The 27056-nt window shown below is 53.0% G+C and overlaps 1 protein-coding gene across 1 annotated transcript; it reads left to right on the top strand.

Moving 5' to 3' along the window:
• Positions 1 to 296: 296 nt before the first annotated feature.
• On the top strand, positions 297 to 27056 carry CLUH (clustered mitochondria homolog). Its single transcript, XM_041425417.1, has 26 exons — positions 297 to 1569; positions 5826 to 6022; positions 7512 to 7683; positions 7837 to 7980; positions 8187 to 8314; positions 8940 to 9094; positions 9908 to 10033; positions 10846 to 10993; positions 11688 to 11780; positions 12010 to 12704; positions 13228 to 13445; positions 14012 to 14116; positions 14848 to 14948; positions 16325 to 16477; positions 17085 to 17147; positions 17823 to 18067; positions 18750 to 18834; positions 19318 to 19471; positions 19790 to 19929; positions 20040 to 20120; positions 20691 to 20816; positions 21305 to 21426; positions 22665 to 22758; positions 23492 to 23626; positions 24578 to 24651; positions 25179 to 27056. The coding sequence occupies exons 1-26, from the start codon at positions 633 to 635 to the stop codon at positions 25345 to 25347; spliced, it is 4860 nt and encodes a 1619-aa protein (XP_041281351.1). The 5' UTR covers positions 297 to 632; the 3' UTR covers positions 25348 to 27056.

The raw sequence follows: 27056 nt of genomic DNA on the forward strand, positions 1-27056 counted from the left end.
TGTGCGGTTTTGTGGTTTGTTTGTGTTTTATATGGCAGAGCAGCGTGAGAGGAGAGAAGATTCGTCTAGAAACTCCTGACTGGTGCAGTGCCTGACGCTTTGTGCTCGCCTGCTTAGTATGGATGGCTGTGCCGGGCCCGGGCGTGCCATAGTAACTGCCCTGCCTTGTAATTCAATGCAGCTCACTGCTCGGCTTTGGCACAGCGCTCGTCCCAGGCTGCACTGCTGTGGCACTCGAGATCGGGCTATTTATAACCGGCCCGGCCCGGAGGCATCCCCGAGTGCCTGGGAAGCCGTGTGAGCCCGGCTGGGCTGCGGCGCGGAGAGAGGAGCCGCAGCTGCGGGAGCTGCCGGCTGGGAGGCAGCAGGGACGGGGCCGAAGGCGTGCCCTGGGGAAGCTGCTGCAAGCCCAGCATCCAGTTCTGGTGAGCACACGGGGCGTGGGATCCTGCACGGAGGCAGCTGCTGGTCCCCCTGTGTCCCGCCACGCTGGGGCCGCGCAGGCCTCTCAAGATAAGGAATTCTCTTTGGAGACAGCACCTGACTGCGAGAGGGCAGCGGAGGGCGCGGGCTGCGCGTGGACCGTGCCTGCCGGGGGCTCCAGTGTGTGCGTGGAACACAGCTGACCAGCCATGGGAAACAGCCTCTTTGCAAACTGCTGCAGGCAAGTCACCGATCTCCTCTTCCAGCCACGCAGCTCTGGCTCACCCGACGAGAGGTCGCCCCTCTTGCCAAAGTCTCCCACAAGCTGCACGGTCGTCGCAGAGATGCCAGAAGCTGCCCAGTGTGCTGGGCTGTATCCAGACATCATCCCCAGTGAGGCAGTGACTGGAAGCCTGCAGAAGGGCACTGAATACATCCAAGATCTGTCTGAGACCAAGGACAAAGAAGGAATGATGACAGTTTGTGATAAGAGCGGTTTGAGAGCTGGCGTTGGCACGGTTGGCCTGCTCCAGCGGACAGAGGCATCCCATGCAGTGACTGTCCTTCCAGCCGACCTTGGGGACAGGCCGGCAGGGCTGGTTGATCATGCTCAGTCACTTGAGGCCTGCCAGGGCTGTGTGAAACTTGAGGACAGCGGCTTAGCCCTCAGATGGTGCCGCCGGGAGGAGCACGTGGCAGCAGCTGACGGCAGCGCGCATTCCGCCGGCCAGGGCCTGCGCGCAGCCATAGCGGCTCCGGACAGCCTGCCGGGGAGCAGAGCTCCTCCGGACAGCCTGCCGGGGAGCAGAGCTCCTCCGGACAGCCTGCCGGGGAGCAGAGCTCCTCCGGACAGCCTGCCGGGGAGCAGAGCTCCTGCCCCCTCCCCAGGGAGCCCTGCCACACCGTCCTCTGCTCTGCCATCAAGTGCAGGGAAAACCCTGCCAGCTCCAAGTGCGGTTGTGCTGCCTGTGCCCCCTGGTGAGGTGTCACCTAAGGCTCAGAACACGAGTGCTGGTTTTGTGACAGAGCCTGCTGCCTGCCCCGGCACAAGGTCATGCTGCGATGCTGATTCCCAGGCCCAGGTTCTGCCCTCAAAGCAGCAGCAGCTGAAGAAGAAGAGGAAGAAAAAGAAGCTTCCTCTCCCAGGTGCTCCGTCCTGCTGCATGGAGCCAGCACACCGTATGCCCCTCACAGGGCTGGGTGGCTGTGTGTGCCTGTGGGATGGGGCAGCACAAAGGAGAGGGGAGGGGTGCAGAGGTGATGTTTCAACTTCACAGGTGAAGGAGGAAGGTGGCGAGGTATCCCACCTGGGTGTGTACCACAGAGGGACCTGTCTGTGTCAGCAAAGCAAACTTAAGGGCGTTTTGCTTGTCTTATTCTCAATTCATAAGGTAAATCCCTCTTTTGTTTGTGACTGCAGACATGGTCCTTGTAAGGGATGGGAGTGGATGTGCACAGCCCAGCCTGCAGCAGCTTGGGTGGAAGTGTGCAGCTGAGAGGGACCAGCACAGGGAGCCTTTGGCTTCCTTCAGCTGTGTGCAGGTTGAGGACAGGCCTGAGCTGCAGGGGTGGAGCAGCTCCATCGGCTGTGCTGAGGATGGGATGTTCCTCCTCTTCCTCCATGCACCCAGTGCATTATTGCAGTGCAGTGGGGATAGTGGCCCCAGCCAGTTGGCCTCTCAAAATGGCACTGGAACTGATAACAGCAAATGCATTCCAAAAGTTGGTGCTGGTAAAGCAGGGGGTTTAATTTTTAGTTTTGTCCCTCTAAGAATTTCTCCAGTTACTAAAGGAAAGGGAAGGAAACTCCACAGCGACAGAGCAGTCCCTGCAGACCAGGCTAACTCCCAGCAACATAGTGTCACTGACTTTTGGATCCGATAATCGTTGAAAAGGATTTGTGTCTGACTTTGGTTTAGAAGATTTGTTTGAATGTAAATCAGTTATTAACTAACTCTTCCCAGAGTGCTGTCTATGGCTGTGTGCAGCCAGCAGGTTTTGGGTTCAGGTGTGCCTCCCTCACGCCAGGCTCTTTGCAGGGGTTTGCCAGGTGCCACTGCCACACCTGGCTGTAGATAGGAAGCATGATTAAAGTAGACCCTGTCACCTTGGCGAGTGAACTCCTTGTCCAGGCGCAGAGATGGAGCCTAATCCTGTGTCTGATCCTCTGTGCCCGGGGTGAGCGCAGGCAGGCGGGCGCGGGGTGCCCGGCCACGCTCTGCTCTGCTGTGCTGTGCTCTGTGTGCAGGGATCGCTCTGCTGTGCTCGGGGCAGCAGTGGGAACGTCGTGTTCGTGGTGTTCTCATGCTGAGAGCACCTCCAGCCAGCACGGGCCGGAGCTCGGCAGCCTCCGCCGCACCTCGGGTACGCGCTGCAGCTGGAGTGCAGGAGGAGGGTCCTTGCTGGGGCACAGGCACATCCCCAGGAGTGGCAGGGGAGACCAGAGGTCACAGCCATCGGATCGCCAGCCTGTGTGCCGAGGCCGACGTGACCCGGCAGGGATCTCATCTGCAGCAGGAGCAGGGCGGTGAGCAGAGGAGCGGCCGGCTTTGCCCCCGGAGCGGGCGGAACCGCTTCCCTGTGACTCAGACACCTTCCGAGAGCCGGCAGCCAGACACAGCTGCTGCCTCTCTGGGGCTTGAAGCAGAGCAAGGAAGGGAGCGAGGTCTCTGCAGGAGCCTCTGAGGTGTTGCTGTGCCTCCTCCTGCTGTCTCAAGTAGGCTGAAATCCACGAGTGCCCCGTGGTGTGCCTCCCTGTGCCCGGCGCTGCACCGGGAGGGAGGAACCGCTTTAAGGCAGGTGGGTGCAGCTCTGCTGCCCCTGGGGAGCACATCAGGTGAGTCAGCACAGCCTCCAGGCCAGTTCGTGCTTCTTTGAAATGTGCCCGTTCTGTACAGAACCCCTCTGGAAAGCCTTGCCTGCCTCACATCCGAGGGTTAACCTGCTGCACAGCGGATCTTTCTCAGTCCAGACTTAACTTTTGTTTCTAAACTTAAGACTGTGCTGGCTGGAGCTAGATCCTCTAGCATAAGGAGACTTGAAGGTGTTGCCTCTACATGTCTCTTGTCACAAACTGCAGAGCTGTGCCGGCCCTGCCTTCACTCAAGTAAGGAAAAGAGGGATGGAAGGTGTGAGTGTGTTGTATTTCTGCAGACCAGGAGCAGTATTCTGATTTCTGAAACACTAGGTAGTTTGGGGATCTTACACCACTGAGCAGTGAAAAGCAGAAGTGTGGTCCTGGCTGGCAACTTTCCCTTGCTGTGTCCAGATTTCCTGTCTCACTTGGCTTTGCTGCTGAAGGTGTTTGCTGTTCTCCATGTGCATGGGTTGCAGTGCCAGCCTTCCTTTCAGCCAAATTCTGTCTCCTTTCTGGCTACCACAGCAGGAACAGAAGTTGAGTGATCCTGCCCTGCCTGGGTGGGCAGGGGCTGGGCCAAGCCTGGCAGGTCGTGCTGCCTGCAGCACCGGTAGCCCCAGGTGCAGCATTCCCGCGGTGCCTGCACTCCCTCCAGATCCCCGCGTGTTCAGGCAGCCCAGGAGTATGGCTGTGCTCTAGGGTGTGACGAGGGGCTCTCCCCAGCCCTTTGGGCATGGTGTGGTTTTTCTGAAACCACATCTCTTGAGGCACTCTTGCATGGAGCTTTTCTTCCTCCTTTCTAGCATGACAGCAGCTTGCTGGAGCCAGAGCCAGGCCTCTCGTCTGACTTGCCCATGGCTTCATCTGTCAAAGAAATGAGCAGCGAGTGCTGGGGACATATGCACAGTGACAGGGAACATGAGCAGCAGCTGCTGAGCTGCTGAAGGCAGCCAAGGCTGCGTGAGGTAGCTCTGCTACCTGCTGCCTTTGGCAACGGGCGTGCTCTCGTTGCGTTTCTTGCCCTTTCGCCGTGTCCCATGTCAGCCCTGACAGTCATCTCTGAGGGTTTGCTGTTGGCAGTCATCTGGGGCAGGGACGTGACCCTCCAGGGGTGCTTTTGCAGGGCTTGTTGCTGCAGCCTCATGTTGTGCTCCAGTGGTGTGCAGGGGATATGGTGTTGCCATCCCTTTTTGGGTTATTGTGATGCTGGATGACTTCTCTGGGCTGCAGGAGCAGTTGGGGCTGATGGAGAAGAACTGGCTGTGACAGCTGTAGGTCCTGAAGCCACAGCACCAGTCTGTGAGGTGAGGGAGGCTGAGCTGCCATGTCCCCTGGAGTGGGGACTGGTGCCTTGCTGGGAGGTGAGGATGGGGAGAGACACCTGCCATATGGAGCTGGCTGCAGGGCTGCAGCCTCGAGGCTTTGGCCTGGCTTGCAGCTGTCCTGACCCTGTGCAGCCTTTCAGAAAGCTGTTTCTGCTGCCTGGGAAAGAGCCCCAGCTGCTCCATCTGTGCTGCCTGCAGGTGGGTGCCCGAGAGCACCCAGCTGGCCCTGCTGCCTGTGACCTTGGGCTGCAGCTGAGTGTGCTGGGCCAGCCCTGCTGGGAGCACAGCCTGAGGGACACGATGCCTGCTGTTCTCCAGCACCCACTGCCCCGGGAGGGTGGGGTGGGGCACTGGCCTGGCACACTGTGGGCAAGGGGTACTCTGCCATCTCCCAGAGCTGCTATCATCAGCTCTTTCCACTCTTCCAACTTCTCCTGGCAGCCCCTTAGTCCTCTTTAGTGTGGTCCCCAGGCTGGCTCAGAGGATGTAGGCTCCTCTAGGAGACTGGCAGCTTCCTAGATCTTATCAGCTGTCTGACGCTATCCAGCTCATTGGCAAAGAAAACAAACCATTGCAGAGCTGTGAGGTGGGTGCAGAGAGCTCCCCAGCCCTGTGACGCATCTGTCTAAACGAGCATTTAAAATGTCGTCACCATTTTCTTAGAATAAAAGTGCTTAGGCAAAGCCTCGCCCTGGCACCACGGGATCTCTGCAAAGTATTTTGGAAATGCAGAGGGTGGCCAAATGCGGGCAGGGCCGTGGGAGCTGCTGTGTGCCTGTGGAGTAGCCGGGCTGCCACGTGAGCGCAGCGGTGCCGGGCAGCCGCTGGCCTCCCTCTCCCTCTGCTCCTTAACGTGTTGGTGCAGAGGTTACAGCTGCCTCCAGGCTGCAAAGCACCACACACCCTTTTTTTTTTTTAATTAAGAGGCTTCTTAAGACAGCTCGGTGTGGTGTACACTGACCCATCCTTCCTGCTCTCCTTCCCTCCCCTCTCTGCACATGGTTTGTGGAAGATGCTAACACCGCAGGCAAGCGAGAGCACCCTAATTATGCTGTGAGGAAAGGGAGGGAAGGGCCTGGCACACCTCTGTCTAGTAAACAGCAAGTGCAGAATAAAAACCTGCCTTTTAGCCCCTGATTAGCTCGGGCTTTGCAGTGTCCAGGCCAGCCTGTGCAGCCCGTTGGAGAGGACCTTGTCTAAACCCCTCTCTCCTTGCCCAGAGCACCCGTCTGGCGTGGCACTGATGAATGGCAGCGGCCCACATGACAGCCTCAAGGGCGAGAAGGATGCCAAGCAGAATGGCCATGAGGAGGCTGACCCGGGAGAAGATGGGAACGACCAGGAGGTCATCGTCATACAGGACACGGGATTTACTGTCAAGATCTGTGCACCAGGGATAGAGCCCTTTTCCCTGCAGGTACCTGCCCTCGCCTGCTGGGCAAGGGAACAGAGGTGGTGGGGAGCATTTGAGCCAGGTCCTTTCAGCCAGGCAGGCAGGGAAGGAGGCAGTGCCTGGGAATGGCCCTGTTAACCCTCTCAGTCTGGACAGCACCTTCAGGCTGCTCTCAGCTCCCTGACCTGTCTGTCTTCTGACCAGGACTAAGTGGGGACGGAGGCAGCAAAGGATGGAGGTGCAGCAGACTGCCTGGCCAGTGCCTTGAGAGAAATGAAGGAAGAAGAGACGTGAGCAAGAGGCTGCCTAGCCCAGGCCTGCCTAGGCATTGCAAGGACAGGGAGGGTGTTTCATTCTGGATCCCAGGTGTGGAGCAAGAGGAAGGAGACCTCACTGCAGTGTAGCTCTTTGTCCATACAGAGGGGTTTGGCTGTGGAGCTGAGCACAGGGAAAATGGCCTTCCCACTTCTGGGCTGTTCTAAAGAAGTGTTGTGAAAACGTGATTTCTGGGCCTGAGTGAGGAAGGGAAAATCCCTTGCTTGCTCAGCAGTTATGACATGATGCTGCTTCATGCCAGCCTGGGTTTGGTGCAGTGACAGGTGCTAACAGAGCTCAGGGAGCTCAAGCACCAGCCTGAAGACCAAGAGAACAGTGCAGTCTCCACTTCCCTCTGCATGGAGAGCTCTGCCTCATGTCATGTGGACAGTCACATGCTGCCAGGTCAGGATGGGCTCTGATGGGCCTGGTTCATAGTCCCATTTAGCTTGATACTTCACTGAAAACTGTCTGAATGAAGTATCCCTTAATTTTGGGGAGAGGCATCTGGAATCTAAATGCAATGGGAAGTTCTTACCTTCTCTAGACTGGCAGAGAGTGCAGCAAAATCCCATCCCCTGTGGAAATAGCTGTGTCTCAGACTGGCTTTTTGTCTCCTTTAAATCCCCCTGGCTGTTAGTTTTAATAGGCTAATAATAGCAGGCCGTGTTGTTTACAGCAGCTTATGTAAACTACCCGAGTGCTCTGGGCTTTCCAGCAGTGTCAGTGGTGCTGGAGCAGAGCAGGGAGCTGGGGGAGCAGCCCCTGCCCTGTGGAGGTGTGGCACTGGCACAGACACCAGGCATGGGGAGGAGGAACTGGGCTGTTTTCCATGTGCAGCATTCAAGGTCTCACCACTAATGTGGTGTGAATGGATAAGGGAAGAACCCCACTTCCCCCACCACCTTCTGTTCCTTCAGTGCCCTCGTCACCTCTGTCCCATGCCAAGTCCTTGGTGCAGTGCCTGGCTGTTACATCTCTGGGTGCCAAGCCCCATGGGGTGGAACTCGGGTGGCTGGCCCTGCCAGAGGAGACAGTGCCCTCCCAGCAGGAGCAGAAGTGATCTTCCCGGGAAGGGAGGTAGAGTCTGCCATTCCAAGCCTGAGAGAGAGGTCTGAGAGATTTTTGATATTGCAGCTGAGGGGCAAGAGCATGTGGGGGGGTAAACCATAATTGTCTGGGTTCTTACCTTCTTAAGGTCTCTCCTCAAGAGATGGTGCAAGAAATCCATCAAGTTTTGATGGACCGGGAGGATACCTGCCATCGGACCTGCTTCTCCCTGCAGCTGGATGGCAACGTCCTGGACAACTTTGCTGAGCTGAAGACGATTGAAGGACTGCAGGAGGGCTCGCTGCTCAAAGTGGTGGAAGGCAAGTTCCTTCAGACTTGGGAGGGAACGAGTGAGGGGTTCCTGATTTTGGCCACCTGTCAGCTCTTTCCTGTGGTTCCATTTTGAGACCCGTGTGCCAAAGGAGTAAGCAACTGTCTAATTCCAGTTTCTTTCCTCACTTTTTGGTCGTCAGAGCCGTACACAGTGCGAGAAGCCAGGATACACGTGCGCCACATTCGGGACCTTCTGAAGAGCCTTGACCCATCAGATGCTTTCAATGGTGTGGACTGTAACTCATTGTCCTTCCTGAGTGTCTTCACTGAAGGAGACCTGGGAGGTACGGTGAAAAAGACTTCTCTGGTGTGGTCAGTGTTTCATTCCCTGACTCCTTGCTTAGTTAAACACACAGGAACAACCAGCTGTCCTGTGTCATTTAGGAGCGCAGAGAATACTTGGAGTGCTTCTGCATCCCTCTTTGAATGATGACTGGGGGAGGGAATGCTGCACTTTTCAGAACTGACTTTATGTCTTTGTCTGTTCTAGACAGTGGAAAACGGAAGAAGAAAGGTACCGAAATGGAACAAATTGACTGCACCCCTCCTGAACATATCCTGCCAGGTAGCAAAGAGAGGCCCCTGTGTGCCCTTCAGCCCCAGAACAGAGACTGGAAGGTAGAGTTCTCCTGTGTCAAACAGCTGCTGGCACATTCCTCACAGCAAACTGGTGGTCAGGGATTGAAAGCTGAGCTGGAGTGGACTTTGGGATTTGTTCTGCTTGGTGCTTAATAAGCACTGGGATAGCACTGCTTAGCCAAAAGAATAAAGTCCAGGAGCTGGTGTTCAAAACACTGGACATGGAGTCTGGATATCTGCAGAGTGTGGAAGGGCTTGCTGGGATGGGTGGCAGAGAAGGGAAAGCAGCATTCCTCTGCAACGTCCTGGAGACAGGATCTGCAGGTCACTACAGATTGCCCTTAGCTTTCCCATGCCCTCCCACTCGGATTCTGGTTTAGAAGCTGCCATTTGAAAACGAGTACAGCAAGAAATCCATACCCTGTGCAGCCCAAAGGCCCAGGGTGTCTGCTTTCACCCGTGTCTCATGGTGTGAAAGGCAAACTAGTGGACTGCAGAGGGCTCAGGAAGCTGTGCTCTGGAGACCGGGCGCGTTTGTAAGCTCTGGTTCTGGAATCGAGCAAGGGCAGCAGGTAAAGGGGATCTGGCATGTACACTGAGTGACTCTAACTCAGGGAAATTAATTCCTGCTGACAGGAGTCGCTTGTGTTGTGTTCTGCTGTAGCCTTTGCAGTGCCTAAAGGTGTTGACGATGAGCGGCTGGAACCCCCCGCCCGGTAACCGCAAGATGCACGGGGACCTCATGTACCTGTACGTCATCACCGTGGAGGACCGGCACGTCAGTGTCACTGCCTCCACTCGGGGATTTTACTTGAATCAGTGAGTAACTGAGATCCTTCCTGTCCTGCCCTGCAGCAGCCAACTGGAAAACAACTCGTAAACAAACAGTTGCAGCTTTTTTTTTTTTTCCCCTGTGGCAGAAACAGCCTATTTTAATTCACTGCTCACATGGGTTTGTGGGAGTTGCTATACTGGATTGGGCTGTTCAGCTGTGCCTGGTACCACTTCTCCACAGTGGCTAAATGCCTGGTGCTTTAGGGAAAGTTTAAACATCCCATAATGTCATCAGCTATTTAGAGCATTTTGAGTTGGGAGGAAATTCCTTCCTGACTATTGCAACTATCTCATTTTGCCCTGAAGCAAAAGCATAGCCTGTCAAAACTCCCTGAGCTGGGTGCAGATTTTACTACAAATAATTTCTTTTTTTGCTTTTTTAATGGTGACTGTGAGAGGCTGTTGTGGCTATGCCTGTTGGAGCAGCTGTGCTGAGGGGTTTCTCTGTTAAGCAAAGGCACCTTTGGTGTGTTTGGGAATTCTGTGCAATCAGTCCTTCCCAGTATAAAAATAGAAGCTTCTCTTGATCCTGGGGATGGCTGAAAAAAGGTCTAAATTAAAAAACCATCAGGCCCAGGTACAGGGTTGCTGGCTGTTTCATGGGGGGAGACTGGGTAGGGTCCTTGCAGCCCATCTGCCTCTTTGCCCCATGGTCTCTCTCCCACAGGCAAGGGCACATTGCAGCCTTTGGTACTGTTCATGTATGAAGAGCTCTCAGTCATGTTCCACCTTCCTAGGGTGTGGAAAGTCTCAGGTATGGCAATGGCTTTTGACTGTTTCTTTTTTTTTCTCTTCCAGGTCTACTGCATACAACTTCAATCCCAAACCTGCAAACCCTAGTTTTCTCAGTCATTCCTTGGTGGAACTACTTAACCAGATCAGCCCTACCTTCAAAAAAAACTTCTCTGCTCTGCAGAAGAAACGGTAGCAGTGCTTCTTCCTCTCTAGTTCCTTGAGCAGCCCAGTGTGAAGTTGGGAGGCTCAGCTGGTTCTGGGGAGCTGGATGCCTCTGGTGCAGCAGGGATTGCAGTGCCTGCTTCTCTGAGCTCATGTAGTGGTGGGTGGCTGGGCCATGTGAGTGGAAGCTGCAAGGACCAGAGCACCTGACTGAACAACAGGGCAGCACCCTGAGGATCTCCCTGATCCACAAAAGAGAAGCATAAATGTCAGTGAAAGTAACATAAGAGGGCTTTGTGTAGGCTTACAGTGGCGAGAGGTTGGTTATTTTAAGCATGTCTGTGCATGTTAATATTCTGTAATTTTCTCTAGCTCCTGTAATAATAACACAACAATAAGGCCTTGTTTGATTCTGCCATCCTTGCTGCAGGGACCATTTGTTCTGTTCCAGGACAGTGGGTCCTGTGCAGAAGTCAGAGTCACTTGATGAGCTGCCTTGGCTCAGCAGGGTGTGGATTGATAGGCACATTGTGTGGCTTTTGGGAGCTCTGCTCCTGCCTCGGTATGGAGACAAAGGTGACACTAGATGCAGTGGCCTCCAGCCACCACTGTGACTATCTGGCCATTTAAAAATTGCTGTACTGTGTTGCTTCTCAGGCCAGAAGTAGCTACAGGTGAGCCCCCAGCCCCTGCTGAGAGCAGACATCACACGAGAGACCTTCAGCAGCGCTTGGGGTCACATCGTGACCTGTAGGGACCGGCGCGAAGGCACAGGGAAAATGCTCTTGGAATAGAAAGGATTCTTCCTTACAAATGTGCAATTGTTTCTCCCAAACTAGGGTTCAGAGACACCCCTTTGAGAGGATAGCCACTCCTTTCCAAGTGTACAGCTGGACGGCTCCGCAAGCAGAGCACGCCATGGACTGTGTCCGGGCAGAGGACGCCTACACGTCCCGACTGGGCTACGAGGAGCACATCCCTGGACAGGTACTGCTCCTGCTTGCCTGATGACACTGGCAAGCATTTTGCTGACAGCTGTACCAGGAACAGCTTCCAAAAAGTAATCTCTGTTATTTATGGGAGGGTTTTGGTCATCAAAGGAAAACTTGCAGGAGTCCTTGTTCTTCACAGGGCCCTTGGCTACAGGGGCTGTGCTGCTCAGGCTGCAGAAGTGACTGAGAGGAGCAGCTTCTGCTCGGGTGTTTATAAATTCCATGTCCCTGCTCTGAAGAGTGCCACTGCACAGGAGGCAGACCACTCCCTCGTGGCAGTCAGGCCTGGAATGGCTCTTGTGTCTCTGAGCAGACTGCTCCAAATGCTTCAGCTGCAGCTTTCTAGCACAGCGTGGTGCAGGGCAGCAGTGGCCAGCCATGGGCAGCACGTGCCTGCAGTGTGACCACAGCACTGGCTAATGACACCTGCACCGTGCTGCCCCTTCAGTGCCCCTGCCCTGGCTGGGCTGATGCAAGATCTGTCCCAAACTGCTGTTGAATAAAGTCCACTCTCGAGGTGTGTTCATTCCTGCTGCTAAGTCACTTCCTCTGAGCCCCACAGCAGCCTGAACTCTTGCCCCTTCTCCTCCCTTCTCTGCCAAAATGCCTTGTGAAGCAGGAATACTGCCTTGCCAGCCCCTTCCCACACAATGCACTGCATCCCACAAGGCTTTCCCTCCCTCTTTCAGACCAGAGACTGGAATGAGGAGCTGCAGACCACACGGGAGCTGCCACGCAAGAACCTGCCTGAGAGGCTGCTGAGAGAACGAGCCATTTTCAAGGTAATTTTGGGATATGCAGGCAGCTCCTCACACAGCCCCTTCTTTGCTGCCTGTGTTCTGCCTCCTGGGACTTGTATTGAGGCCACTAGCCAGTCTCACAGCACTAAAAGCCAGCAACCTGCCTGCCTGCTGAAAGGCTGTTGGGAGGAGAGGAGCAAAGGAAAAATTTGCAGGGAGCTTTGCAAGCTTGGGGAGATCCTGACCCTGCTTTCTCTCCATGTGCCTCCAGGTTCACAGTGACTTCACTGCAGCAGCAACACGAGGTGCTATGGCTGTCATTGATGGCAATGTCATGGCCATCAACCCCAGCGAGGAGACCAAGATGCAGATGTTCATCTGGAACAACATTTTCTTCAGCCTGGGCTTTGACGTCCGTGACCACTACAAGGACTTTGGTGGAGACGTTGCTGCTTACGTGGCTCCTACCAATGACCTGAACGGTGTGCGGACCTACAACGCTGTGGATGTGGAAGGGCTGTACACGCTGGGGACTGTCGTGGTGGACTACAGAGGTTACAGGGTGACAGCTCAGTCTATCATTCCTGGCATCTTGGAGCGGGAGCAGGAACAGAGTGTCATCTATGGGTCAATAGACTTTGGCAAGACAGTTGTGTCACACGCCAAGTACCTGGAGCTGCTGGAGAAGACCAGCAGGCCGCTGAAGATCCAGAAGCACAAAGTTCTCAACGACAAGAATGAGGAGGTGGAGCTGTGCTCCTCAGTAGAGTGCAAAGGCATTATTGGCAATGATGGGCGTCACTACATCCTGGACCTGCTACGCACTTTTCCTCCAGATCTAAACTTCCTGCCTGTTGAAGGGGAGGAGATGCCAGAGGAATGTAAGAAAATGGGGTTCCCCAAGCAGCACAGACACAAGCTTTGCTGTCTCCGTCAAGAGCTTGTTGATGCCTTTGTAGAACACAGGTGAGCAGAGCTCCCCCCTTCCTCTGCCTGCAGCTGGTCATGGTTCAGGTCAGGACCTTGCTGCACTGCCCTGGGAACATCCCAGCAGAGCTCCCAGAAGTGAGCAGCTGATTGCCCCATTGCTTGGCTGTGCAAATGCAGCTATAGGAACTGAGTTAACAAGAGGTGAGAACAGTAGGGATTTGGACAGGGAGCCGGGGAAAGAGATGGTTTGTGTTTTAGTGTCCAGGTCTATTATTGTTGATTCCTGTCCAAACATTTAGAAGTTCTTCTTTCCCTGCAGGTGTCCTTTCCACTTGATGGCTAGGGAACAGGAAGGATTTATGCTTCTTTTTAAGGCTTTCCCAAAGTCTTGAAAGTTTCACGTTTGTTTCTATAGCTGGAAGAAATCCAGTGGGCAGCGCTGTAGGCGTGTTTGTGGTGGGATGTTTGGGTCGCTTGGTGCTGGGAGGCAGGGGAGCTCAGGAGTGGGGCACGTGCTCGGGGTTCTGCTGTGCTGAACTGCCCTCTCCCTTTGCTGCAGGTATCTCTTATTCATGAAGCTGGCTGCGCTGCAGCTGATGCAGCAGAAAGCCAACAAGCAGGAGAGCTCAGCTGCGCTGGAAAACGGTGCCTGTGCGGAGAACGGCGCCGCAGACGGCGAGAGGCCCGAGTCAGAGGATGGCAAAATCGACGAGAGCGTGACTGGGCTGGAGCAGGTGAAGGAGCTCGCGGAGACCATCGCGTCCGACGACGGCGCAGGTACTGCAGCCTCAGCACCAGCGCCCTGCTGGGCTGGCACTGCTGGGAGCGTGCCAGGCTGGGCGTGCTCGGCGTGATGGATGGTGCTTAAACAGCACAAGCACTGGCTGCCTGTCAGCGTGGCCTGGCCTCTTTGTTTGAGCTGCTCACATTAATTACTCATTAATTACTCGCCCCTGGGGGCAGGATGACTGAGGTGTCTGAACCCAGCAGGGCCACCAGCCCCTCAACTCTTTCCTGGGAGCAAGAGCCTGGCCAGGCTGGCCTGTGGAGTGCAGGGGAGGGCTGGGGCCAGGCAGGAGGCCAGCAGTGCGTGGGCATCTTTGGGAACCCCAGGCTTGGTTTTCTGAGTGCATGTGCTTGGAGGTGGGGACATCCGTGGGGGTTTTGGGTCATCTTATGTGCCCTTTGCAGCCTTTCTCCTTTACAATTGATTGTTTTTGTAATGGATTTCTTCAGAATGTGCCATCATTGCTGTTTTTAGTAACAAAACTTAATTTAGTAGCTAGGTCTGTCATTTGCTGAACTGCACGTTCACTTGTATTCTGTTTTTGTTCCTGCTGCAGTGGATCCCAAAAGCAGAGAAGTGATTCGGAACGCTTGCAAGGCTGTAGGCTCCATTAGTGACACATCATTCGACATTCGCTTTAACCCAGACATTTTCTCACCAGGTACGTGTGCCCAGAGCTGGGACCAGCCCTTCAGAGGGTGGCTGTGTCCAGCCAGCTGCACACCAGCACTGTGCTGTTGCTGGTTTTGTTTGGCTGGGCAGGGTGCACAGAGATGCAGAAGGGAGGAAGCAGCAATGATTGCAGAGGAATCAGCAGCTGGAGCTGCCAGGGGCAGGCGGGGAGCATCTCCCACCCCCGGGGAGGGCTGTGGGTTGCTGCCAACAATCCTCCTGTGATTCTCCAGCATCCCAGCTGTGAGACCACGTGAAAAGAAGCCGAGGGAGGAAAAAAAATCAGATCTGATCTTCACGTAGTAGTTTACACAAAAAATAACACTTGTGTAACTTGACTGATGTTGGGACCTCAGTGATGGGCTGGGTTTGTTTTAGTAACATTTCGGTGAGCAGTCACAGTGCCCTTTCACATGCACACATAAGGCACAGGCATCACACATGAATTTCCATACTGGAGCTGTATTTTTAATTGGGAAATAGAGAAGCTCCCAGAGTGCTTCTTGGGGTCAGTACTGGGGCAGTGTGCAGGCACATTGCAGGAGAGTGGCCAAACCACTGAGTCTGAGCAGCCCAGCCACTGCCTGAACACAGCAGCCAAAGCTCTTCCCATCAAAACATTTATAGTTTGAGACAAGTTTTTGAAGCATCCAGCATTCCAGGGAGACAGTTACGTTTCTGTGAGTTGCTGTGGCTGATGTTTTTTCTCTCCTCTCCCAGGTGTTCGCTTCCCCGAGTCGAGCAAAGAGGAGGTGCAGGACCAGAAGCAGCTGCTCAAGGATGCTGCTGCATTCCTGCTATCCTGCCAGATCCCAGGCTTGGTAAGGAACCCAGAGCCAGTAGTGATGCTGCCCTCAGAGCCTAGCTGCTCTGAGCAAGCAGTGACCTCGGGGACAGCAGCTTTCCCTGAGCAGCTGCAGGCTCTGGCACTGGTGGGGACCACAGGGAGCAGCCTGAGCATTGCGTGCAAGGCACGAGGGGTTTTCCTTTTCCCATCTTACATCATGGCACAATTTTCTCACCTTAATCCAACAAAATTTTTTTGGCACTGGTAATTAAAGCTATTGCTAAGAGTTTAGGACAATAGAGACCACATAAGCCATCCTCCCTAGCCCTGGGCATCCTTCACAGCTTATTGTTTTAGCTGACCCTGGCTGTGACTCAGTCAGTGACTAATAATTTGAAGTGAACTGGGAAATTGTTTTGACTAATAGCAGTCATTAAAAACTCCTTCTGTAAGTCTTACCCATGTTACCCATGCCCCTGGCCACATAAGAAATCCCAGTTTCTCCCTTCCTGGATGCTTGCTGAATTGATGGCTGATGCAGCTGTCAGAGCAGGCACTGCAACTGGCAGGGGAGAACTCATGAGCTCTACTCAAGAGGTCCAGGAGCTGTTGGTCTTGTGTTACAAGAGGGTTTTCCGTGTTGGAGAGTTTCTTCTGAGCTCTAAATCCACTAATTCTGTAGTCAGCACAGCCTTCAGAACCAGCTATTCAGTCTTGAAACAAAAAAGGAGGTGAGTGAGTCAGAAAAGGGCTCGGTGATTGTTGATTACAAGGTAGTTGATACTCCAATATGTAACCCCAAAACACTGCACAGGCTGTGTGGGAGCAGGTTGCAGACCAGCTGCTGTAGCAGGTAGTCCTGTGCATATCAGAGAGGAGCTGGTGTTACTCCATGACGTGGATTAAACGCTGTTTATCAGCGCTGCAGCACAACTTAACATGCAAGTGCCATTTGTGCTTATCAGCCATGTGTGCACAGCTCCACGTACTCTTTTAATTGGAAATGGCAATTAGTTAGTGACTGTCAGGCCCTTGAAGAAGGGTCAGCCTACTATTGCCCAGGTAGGAGTTGTTTTGCCTCTGAGGGAATGTAGTGCTGCTCCTTCCCTGCAGAGACAGAGGAGTGAAACTGCCCCAGTGGCAAGGACCTGGCCCACACTGGTGTCACCACACAGGTAACCACACTGTGGTCCCTGGTGTTACAGCAGCTGTTACCCACCAGAAGAGTCTGGTCTGGGGTCAGTGCCTGCTTTCAGGGCAGCCCTCAGCCCCAGGTGACGAGGTGTCTGCAGTGGCACTGGGGAATGCCTGTCCTGCCTCCCGGTGTGGGGGTTTTTAATATTTTTTTTAAATGGAAGTTCTTTCCTTCATGTTTGTCCTCAGTAACCAAAGCGTGTGCGTGCCCTGCAGGTCAAGGACTGCCTGGATCACACGGTGCTCCCCATGGACGGGGCCACCTTGGCTGAGGCCATGCACCAGAGGGGCATCAACATGCGCTACCTGGGCAAGGTGATCAACTTCATCACCAAGACCCCCGGCCACGCACAGCTGGATCACATCTTTGTAAGCATCAGCTTCACATCAGACAGTTCAAACCTCTCTGGCATCATTTGTCCCGAGGAGATTCCCAGTTGTTCTCTCTGTGTAAAAATAAACAGCTTCAAGAAGAGGGAGGAGGACCTGTAAGTGGTGGCTGGGGAGGTTTTTTTTCCCAAATCCTTAATGGATTTCATAATGTTAGGAACTGTGAGTATCTTTTGGGGTAGAGAATTGCTTCAGGGATTCCCAGATGTAATAGTGAGTAACACAGCTGGGTTTTCACCCGTGCATTTTTTAAGCCTCTGAGCCACATCGGGGCTTTGGATCAAACTCTGAAGTGTTGTGAGTGTGGCTGCCCAGGAGCAGGCAGGGGCTGGGCTGTGGCAGCCCCTGAAGCACTGCTGGAGCTGTGCTGAGCTGCACCCAGGTGTGGCTGTGTGGCTTGTGGGCACACAGGTGCCAGGGGCTCCTCGCTGGCTCCAGGAGGGCTGTCAAATGCTTCTGCAGTTCTGTGCTGCAGGGAGAGTGGTGCATCTTCTGCAGATCTTGCTAAAAGACCATTTCAAAAGCCCAGTGTATTTTTCCATATTCTTGCCAATGCACTCAGTCTGTTCTTTATTCCTTTGGGTAGAAAATTGGAATCAGTGAACTGATCACTCGGTCAGCCAAACACATCTTCAAGACGTACCTCCAGGTATGACCTGCAGCCTGACCTCTTGCCTCATGTGTCCTCCCTAATGGCTTTTTTCCACAAACAGAGCTGTTTGGGGTTCTCCTCTCATTAGGCAGTTCCTGGGGGTTGCATGGCAACGAGCAGTACAAGCTCATTAGCACTGGAATAGGTGCAGGCCTGAATGTAAGGGAAAACAAGTTCCCACTTGAAGAAAGCTTTCCCGGAGAGCAATCATTCATGCTTTTCCTCCCCAGATCCTCACTCATTACGTTGGAGGCTTTTAAAAGTGAAATCACAGCTTGTTTTCTTTGTAATACTTTTTCCTCTTAAACAGTGTTGCCTTTGCCCTTCTAAGAAGCCGTTTTAATTGGCTCAACACTGCATCTCCTTGTACATGTCCACACACAGCCTAGCAATACACCTTGGACTGGCTCCAGTGCCAAAACCTTCTCTGCACTCTCTGCTTTCTCTGTCCCAGGTAGCAGCCCGAAATGGATATGCCCACACTACGTTTCTGTGTGTAGGCATACACTTAGCCCTAGGCTGATGTCACTCTGTCTGTGCTGGTGCCACTGTACACAGTGCCTCCCTGTCCCTCTCGTGGAAGTGCCCCTGTGTGCAGGCCTGGGTGTGTGTGGGGCTCGGGGCTCTGGGGTGGCAGTGTCTCTCCTCACTGACTCTGCTGTCTCACTCTAGGGTGTGGAGCTGTCAGGTTTATCCGCTGCCATCAGCCACTTCCTCAATTGTTTTCTGAGCTCCTTCCCAAATCCCATTGCCCATCTTCCAGCTGATGAGCTGGTCTCCAAGAAGAAGAATAAGAAAAGGAAAAACAGGAACCTTGGCAATGCTGATAACACTGCGTGGGCAAGCATGACCCCTCAGGAGCTATGGAAGAATATTTGTTCAGAAGCAAAGAACTATTTTGATTTCAGTCTTGAATGGTAAGTGGAGCAGGTGACCCTGGCTTGTCCCTGGGTTCACCAAACTTCTGTAGCTCTTGTTCTTTAACAGGACCTCCCTTTTTTATTTGTTTTCTGTTTGAATAAAATGTGTACCCTTGAGGGACTTACACAGATGTTTAATGGAAAGAAATTTGGCAAAGAGTAGCGAGGGGGAAGTGAGATTTTGAATCAGATGAAACCTATGGTGCAAAGGCAGCCATGAAAAGCAGAGGAGGGAGGGAAACCTTTCCTAAGGGTACAGAAGGGATCAGAAGGTGAGAAGCAGCAGATAGTCAGAGGATACTTGTCTGTATCAACAGTGATTTAGGCTGAAAGGAGCTTCTGTTCCAGAGAAAGGACAGCTGCTCCTGTACGTGAGCAGAGATGGGGAATAAAGAAGGGGCACATTGTGAGTGCTAAACTGGAAGCACCAGTGAAGTAGCCCAAGAAAAAGCCATGGCTAGTGGGATAAACCAGCTTCTGGCAGCTGGACAGTGATCATCCCCTCGTGCCTCACCAGGAGCTGAAGGCACTCAGCCCAAATGCTGCAGTGGGCTTTGAGACTAATCCTGTTAGTCCTTGGTTTGGGTTAGACCTGGCTGTGCCTCAGGTACCCACAACAGAGCAATGGCCTTGGGCAGAAACTCCCCTGAGAGCTGAAGCTTGTGTGCACTTTCTGCAGTGAGAATGCTGACCAAGCAGCTGAAGTGTATAATCTACAGAAAATCACCCTGCTCCGTGAAATCTCCCTCAAAACTGGAGTCCAGGTAAGATCCACATCCTCCCTCCCTTGCCATCATTCTGTATTGAGCAACATGAAGAGTAAGTGCAATGAGTTTTGCAGGCACAGCACGAGCCCCAAGAGGTCTCTGTGGCGTTCAAGTTGGAATGCAGGTCCCAGCTCTGAGAAACAGATTTCTAACCCAGTTCCCTCTTAGGGTAAACTGGCTGGCATGGCCCTTGGAAGAACAGCTAGCCTCAGTACAACTGCACTGCCTTCTTGCTCCTCTGTGGGCTGTGGGACACAGCTGGCTGAGCTCTCCTGTCATGGGCTCAGTGTTGTCACCGTGGTGCCATTTTGCCACGTGCAGTGGTGGTGCACACCCACATCTGACCTTGGAGAGTTCTGTCCCAGGTCATGGTACAGGAGGTGTTTTGACTGTGATGCCACATTCAGGATTTTGCCCTTTTTCTTGCCAGGTGCCTATGGAAGTGGTAACTGTGCTCTCCACTCTTTTTGGTCCCTCCAGATCCTGCTGAAGGAGTACAACTTCGACAACAGGCACAAGCCCACTTTCACAGAAGAGGATATTCTTAACATCTTCCCTGTAGTGAAGCATGTAAACCCCAAAGCCTCCGATGCTTTCCACTTCTTCCAGAGCGGGCAAGCAAAAGTTCAGCAAGGTACAGACCCCGTGTGCCTCTGCCTCTCAGGATGATCACTGATAATGGGAAGAGCTGGGTATGTGGGGCTTGGCCAGCAGGACACCACTGCCAGCCCTGCTTTGGTAGAGAATCCTGGTGTCCCAGACCTTCTGGAACACTCCTACTGTAGAGCCACCAGCAGTGAGCAAGGATGGGTCAGGGCAGTGATATCCTTCCCCCAGGGCAGTGACCTGTGTCTGTGGATCCCACTGTTGGTCTCACTTCCTGTCTCCAGCAGTGTTAGAGGTTATTTTATATATATTTATATGTATATATATGGATTTACCTTCTTTTCAGGTTTCTTGAAGGAGGGCTGTGAGCTCATCAATGAAGCCTTAAACCTGTTCAACAATGTGTATGGTGCTATGCATGTAGAAATCTGTGCCTGCCTGAGGCTGCTAGCTCGGCTCAACTATATCATGGGAGATTACTCAGAGGTGAGCAGGGGCTCCGAGGGGATCTCCTCAGTGCTCTCACTCCTTCCCCATGCTTGCTGAAGCTCACAGCGAGGTGTGACTTGCCCTGCGTTCTGTTCTGTTCTGTGCAGGCCTTAAGCAATCAGCAGAAAGCGGTGCTAATGAGCGAGAGGGTCCTGGGCATTGAACACCCCAACACCATCCAGGAATACGTGAGTATGGGGAGCAGCAGCACCTCAGGGTCTGGCTGCAGTCTGAGAGCCTTGGTTCCTGTCTGCAGCTGGAAAACAGTTGCATTTTCCTCTCTTCTGCAGCTTTCTTTTCAGCATTCTCCACTTCATCATCTTTTATGATCCTGCAAAGTGAAAAGCTGAGTGTGTCCTGCATGCTCACTATTTGTCCTGCTTAACCTAGGTTGCTAGTGTTTGTCTGCTGCATCTTTATGTAGATATATTAATTCTCCCAGCTGTGGCCCTGGGCTTACATCTAAAACAAAAAGAGGAAAGAATCCCCCCAAAACACAGTCAGAATATGACATACATATGCAAGTCAGGTTGGAAATACTCTGCAAGGGGTGTTAAGAGAAACTGAAATAAAACACAGCTTCCTCAGTGCTGTGTCCTCAGGGACACCTCAGTGGGACTGCATCAGCCAGCAGACTGGGCTTTCCAAAGTGACTGAAGTCCTTCAGCCAGTGAGGAAAACTGCTTATTCATGTGCAGCTCAGGAGAGGAGAGATCAGTTCCCTTTACATTAATGCTGGGTCCCTTCTCTTGTCCTAGATGCACCTGGCTCTGTACTGCTTTGCCAACAGCCAGCTCTCGACAGCACTGAACCTGCTGTACCGTGCACGCTACCTCATGCTCTTGGTATTTGGGGAGGATCACCCAGAAATGGCACTCTTAGATGTAAGTAGCTTGTTTAAGAGTCTTCAGGTTCCTAATCTCTGAGAAACCTCTTGGCCTTTAAGATGCCCACATGATGGCTGTTTAAAACAAACGTTTAGGCAGTGCTTTTCCTCCCTGGGTTGTTGCTGGTTGGTGCCACCAGATAAAGGAAAAAGAGTTTGACCCTTTAGCTGGGAGGGTCAGCCTCTGTGCTGGGCTCTGCACTGGGATACTGCAGATGATTTTGAGCACCTGCAATCCTTAGGAAAACTCCTTTGTTTATTATGTTCTTGTTGCACTGGCATGAACTGGAGGGTTTGTTACCTCCCTTGTGCCTGGGTTGTTTGGGCCATGGGCAGTGATGGTCCCTGTCACTTGTCACTGCTGCAGGGACTGGCCAGGGCTGCAGCCCTTCTGGCAGTGACACACCTGTGGGTCCCACTGTTCAGAGAGCAGGAACTGTAGTGTCAGTGTGTCCTTCCCAATGCCTGCTTGGCTTCTCTGTACAGAACAACATTGGCCTGGTGCTCCATGGGGTCATGGAGTATGACCTGTCCCTGCGGTTCCTGGAGAACGCCCTGGCCATCAGCTCCAAGTACCACGGCTCCAAGTCTCTGAAGGTTGCTCTGAGGTGAGGCAGGGTGGGGTGCTGGGCTGGGTCCCTGCTGTCAGAGCAAGCACAGTCACCGAGCACTCACATGGGAGGGTCTGGGCTTGAGAACTGCATATTCACTCTTGTCCTAGAGCCAAGGTCGTGCTGCAGTATGCAGTTTGTTATTTCAAAAATGGAGATCCATTGTTCTTAAGGTTAATGGGGGATCTGCTGTGATGCTGCTTGCTCAAAAAATCTGTCAAGATAAGCCTGGTCCCTGTGGACTCTCAATAGGAAAATGTATGTGGGAAGTAAAGGTTGGAGAGCCTGTAAGGGAATTACACTGGGAGACAGGGACAGTATGTCAAATGCTCATGTTTAATTAATCCAGCCCTCAGGGAGGGATCTTTGAGAATCATTTAATGTGCTTTTGTCTTTTGCCATAAAACTCTGTACTTGAATAAAAACCCCGAGTGGCTTCTGTGTGTTCCCAAGGGAGCTGAGACTGGTGACACCTGTAGGATCTGCCCCCAGTGCCCACTGCTGCAGTGCTGGATGCCCTCTGTCCTTCAGTGCAGAACTGCTTCTGTCAGCCAGGCATGGCTCCCAGTTCTTGCTGCCACATTGCAGCCATCTGTTCTCCATCAGGCTGCAAATCAACCTGATTAAACACCTGCAAGAGCCTGCCTTGTTTTCCAGTGGCTGATGAACGTGCAGGCTCCAGAGAGTCTTCAGCTGTCCCTCAGTGGCACTGGGATGCTTGGAGAGAGCCATCTCCTCCCACAGAGAAACACTGCCAAACCCAGCAATTTCTTTTTCATTCCAGAAGCACCAAGGCCAACAGTCCAAGCCAAGTCAGCTCTCCCAGCTGGCAGGAGTCCAGAGGACTCAGGCCTGGCTGTGCCTGAGGGCTGGGGGCTGCAGCCTTCCCCTCCAGTTAATAAAGCCAGCCTCAAGGTATTCCTGTGGATGTGCCTCTCCCTTCAGTTCGCTGTTGTGGCCTCCAGCTTTCCTAGGTGCAGGACAAAAGATGCCCAGCTCAGTCTTTACCTGTGTAGGTCCCTTCTCAGCATTGCAGCTAAAATCCAACCTAATTAATGTAGTATTTGAATCCTCAGCTGGGCTGGGAAGAAGTAACTCCCAGGGTGCTGCATTCAGTCTCCTTTGACACTCCTGATAAGACTTTCAGCCCAGACACTGATGGCACAGTCACGCTGGCTGCAGCACAGAAATGTTTCTTCTTCAGAGAAGTGACTCAGCCCTTTTCCCTCCCTCAGCCACCACCTGGTTGCCCGAGTGTACGAGAGCAAGGCAGAGTTCCGCTCGGCCCTGCAGCACGAGAAGGAAGGCTACACCATCTACAAGAACCAGGTGACGAGGGCCCCGCTGCACTCGCGAGCTGTTTGAGCAGTTCTGCTGCAAACCAGTGCCCAGCCTGGGCCTTGGGGAGGCCTTTGCTGCAAACAGCCCTGAGCAGATGCCAGGGAGTCCTTGCAGGGCCAGGGCAGAATTGCTGCCCTGTGCACTGACTGCCCACTGCTGTGCCAGGAGTCTTTGCTCAGCTTCCTGCAAATGTGTCCGTGCTCTGCCCATGGCTGGACGAGCACTTCTGTCGTGGCATGGCCCCGAGTTCTGGTGGGGCTTGGAAAAACTGGTCTCTTTTTCCCATGTTTTGTGCCACTAGTCTTTAAATACCAGCTGCAAACTGGTTTGGTAGTGAGCTCTCAGCCTGGCTGCTGCTCAGTGAAACTCCTGCCCCAGCCCGGGCTGTCTGAGCACGTCTGCACGGGGTGACTCAGCTGAGCTGGCTGGGGGCACAGCCCAGTGTGGAATGCTGGAATACTGGTCCAGGTGGGGGGGATGCTGGCATGCTGCTCCTGGAAGAGGAGCCCAGTGCAGGGAATGCTGCTCACCCAGCAAATATGCTCCCACTTGATGAAAATGTGAACTGTTTTACTGGTTTTTGAACGCCAGGGCAGGTAAAATCCATTTTGCTGAGCTCCTGTAGGGGTGCTGAGCTGGCAGCACCCGGGTGTGTTCCCTGGGCTGGGTCCTGCTCCCAGTTGTGATGTTGAACCTTCTCTTGTTTCCTGTTTCCCATCAGCTCGGTGAACACCACGAGAAGACCAAAGAGAGCTCCGAGTACTTGAAGTACCTGACGCAGCAGGCGGTCGCTCTGCAGCGCACGATGAACGAGATCTACAAGAACGGCTCCAACGCCAACATCATGCCACTGAAGGTAACCCGAGCCACATCCAGCTGTGTCCAGCTGCTCCCGAGGGACACGGGCTGGCAGGAGCAGGCAGCAGTTGTCCTTGCCAGGCAGAAGCCCTTGCCAGGGCAGTGGCTCAGACACGGCGTGGTGCCACCTGTGTGGATGGAGCACAGCGTTGCAGGGTGCCTGGGGAAACAGAGGGGTGCAGGGACAGCTCCTGGGGTGAGAGCCTGGCACACCTGCTCACAACCCTGCCCTGCTGCTGACTCACTGCCAGGCAGCAGGTTGCTCAACCCAGAAATACTTCAGTTTCCTCATCCTCAAGAATGCTGTCATCTTTTACCAGATGCTTTGTTCTCCTTCCAGGGATGTTGTGGTTGGGGAGGCTGGGCAGGGAGTGCAGAGGGGCTGTCAGGTTTACCTTACATGGAGCAGCAGTGACTGGCCCTCCTGGACCAAGCCCAGCTGCTGCTGCCTGCCTCCACACCTGGCAGAGCACCCGGCCTGAGCCATGGGTGCTCTCCCTGCCAGGCTGCACCCCAGCAGATTGGGAAAGAAGGTTCCAGCTGCAGGGAGGACAGAGTGGGACAGGGTGTTCTCCCTGTGGAGAACTAGCAACAGACCTGAATTCTTGGCAATGAAGGGACAACAAGGACCTTGAATCAAAAGTCCTGGGAACTGTGGCCAGTGAAGAGGCTCAAACCATAAAAACAGCACTAAAGGGCTTAGTCTTGTTAAAGTACTTAAAGGAGGGTAGAAAACCCAACACATTTTGGAACTGGCACAGTGATGTGTTTAACAGAAGTCCTGCAGGGTTCAGCAGGAGCTCCCTGCAGGCACTGGTGGGAAGCTCTAGGTGGTGCTTTCCAGCTTACACATACAGAGGTAGATAATGTAAACGATCGGTGAAGGGATGTGCTTAGCAGTTCAGAGTCCTCTCTAGGTTCCTAAAACTTCTTTTCCCTTGTGATGTAGTTCACAGCTCCCAGTATGGCCAGTGTCCTGGAGCAGCTGAACATTATCAATGGAATTCTCTTCATTCCACTAAGGTACAGTGATTCTTCTGGGTTATGCCTTTAGAAATCAAGTCTTAGTTCACAAGAGAGCAGAAACCAGCTCCCCAGGATTTGTTTGTTTTAGCCAAGATCCCAATTCAGGCCTTGATTAGCATCATCAAGACCACTGCAAGCAGCAGGACTCTTATATAGTTTTATTTTTATTATTGTTATTATTATGAACTGTCTTTTATACTTCTGGTTGAAAGTTTGATTGGGGTGATGGTGGAAATAGATGACCTGAGCCAAGACTGTTGTTCTAAGGCTGCAAATAATCATTGGTGGTAAAAATGCAGCGTCAGCAGCTGGAGGCTGCCTGGCCATCAGTGAGATGAGCCCTTTGCCCTGAGCAGGTCCTGCTGCCTCTTTGTTCAAACCCAGGCTGGCTGTGCTCAGGCGTGGCTGAGCTGTGCAGGAGGGAGGTGCAAGCAGTGTTCCCCCACTGAACACGACCTTGTCGTGGTGCTTCACCATTCCCACAGCAGTCTAATGTCTGCTCCCCTTCCTGCTTTCCCCTTCAGCCAAAAAGACTTGGAGAACCTTAAAGCTGAGGTGCAGCGACGCCAGCAGCTCCAGGAAAGCATGAAAAGTGGGGAACAGCTGGAAGCAGAGGACAAAGCTGTGGAGGAGAAAGAGGCTGAGCCGAGCACGCCTTCTGCTGCCATCCCCTTAACACAGAGCTCTGCTTAACGTGTACCTCGCTTTAAAAAAAAAAAAAAAGTTTAAACCGCCCTTTTCTGAATCTGGCCCAGGGCCTTAGCTGCCCTCGGAGCAGCTCCTCCTTTTTGACAATGTTATTGCACTGGTACAATTAATACACAATGCAAAGAACTAATCTGAGCAATGTAATCTGTCTGCCCAAGCTTGTGTCTGCCAGGCGAGGGGAAGCGGCCGGAGGCAGCGCAGACCCGTCCTGGCGCGGGGCCCTCCTGCCGTGTGCGTGTCCGTGTCGTGTGTGTGCGCAGCCGTTGTTTCTACTTTGTACATATGAATTCCAAATGAACTGTCTGGAGGAATGTAACATTTCTCAGGTCATTTTTATGTTGACTAAGGACACTGCTTTGCTAAACCAGTAAAGAACCAGCCCCATCACTGCTCCGCGTTCTTGTAAAACGTGGATTCCAAGCCAAAAGATTGATTTCCCCCAGTCACTATTCAAGCTTGGGCTGAGAACAGCCATGTATTTGTGTCACTGAGATGACTGAAGCCTGTGACATGTGCAAGTGGGGGATGTACAGCATTTTCTACATCAGGATATAGCCATGGGATCCCTTTAACCATTTTTTTCTATGTTTGGTTGGCAGTTTGGCAATTCAGTGGGGTTTTGTAACATTCACATTCTAATTTTCAAGGTAAAGATATAGATAGATATATATATAGATATATATATATATAGATATATATATATTATATTCACTGTTCCACCTCTGCCTCTGCTTGCAGCTGAGTAACCTGGGATACTGTATCCAAAGAGTGAGGGCTTGATCTTTAAAAAAGCGCACAAACTTCCATTGCAGCGGAACCCCCGGTGCCTCGGTGAGGTGGGAATGCAGCAAACGAGGGCTGAGCTGAGGGGAGTGAGGAGGGAACCACAACCCTATTCAAGAGCAGGGGAGAGGGGAGGAAAATCCAGAAATAGAGACCTGGTATCATTTGCAACAACAGCTGTTGACACAGAGCTGAGGCCCCTGAACCTGAGAATCACAACCAGAAAGCACCAGGTTTTGGGAAAGGGGTTTGCATAAAAACTGAAGTTCCCCCAGCACTGAAACCTCTGGCAAATACCTTTGCCTCTGGCATTTTTGCACACTGGTTTTGGGACTGGCGCTGGGAGCTGCCATTGCTGGCAATGGACGGTACTGAATGGCAAGTGCCACTAAAGAAATGCTCCCGTCCCCTCCCCTCCCACACCCATCCCGGGGGTTGTCACTGTCCTCACGCAGGTAAGATGTGGCTGCTGCAGGCCCTGGGATGCCGACAGTTGAATGTCCCGTTTCCCAAGCAGATCAAGCTGTAGAAGGGCGGGCTGGCCGCAGCCCCCGCTGCCCAGCCTCTCCCTCCCTCGCGGTGTCTGTCCTGGATCGTGCCCCGTGCTAATCCGTGCTGCTTCTCTTACTGACCCTTGGAGCCAAGTGCTGTCCCTGTGCTCTGTACCCTCGGTTTCCTGTCTGACCCTACAGCTACTTGTAACTCCCGGGCTGGGCGAGGGGGGAAGGAGGGAGCAGCCTCTGAGGTGTTGGAGGCAACAAAGCAGAGTCTTCACTGCAAATGAATTTGCTCCTATTAGAAAAATTCTGAATTTCCTGGAAAGCAATCAATAAATGACTACAGTGCATCTTTCCTACAAGATTTTTCTTTTACTAGTGTCTTACAGTCCATTAAAAGCTTTTTAAACTCTT

Source organism: Onychostruthus taczanowskii, unplaced genomic scaffold, assembly GCF_017590055.1.
Source record: "Onychostruthus taczanowskii isolate IOZ18803 unplaced genomic scaffold, ASM1759005v1 scaffold89, whole genome shotgun sequence".
NCBI lineage: Eukaryota > Metazoa > Chordata > Aves > Passeriformes > Passeridae > Onychostruthus > Onychostruthus taczanowskii.

Bases quoted from the DNA above. Each gene is read 5' to 3' on its own strand.
- CLUH (XM_041425417.1), top strand. From the start codon at position 633: ATGGGAAACAGCCTCTTTGCAAACTGCTGCAGGCAAGTCACCGATCTC. The intron at 6,023-7,511 runs GTACCTGCCCTC...TACCTTCTTAAG, and splicing joins TAGAGCCCTTTTCCCTGCAG to GTCTCTCCTCAAGAGATGGT. The intron at 13,446-14,011 runs GTACTGCAGCCT...TTCCTGCTGCAG, and splicing joins CGCGTCCGACGACGGCGCAG to TGGATCCCAAAAGCAGAGAA.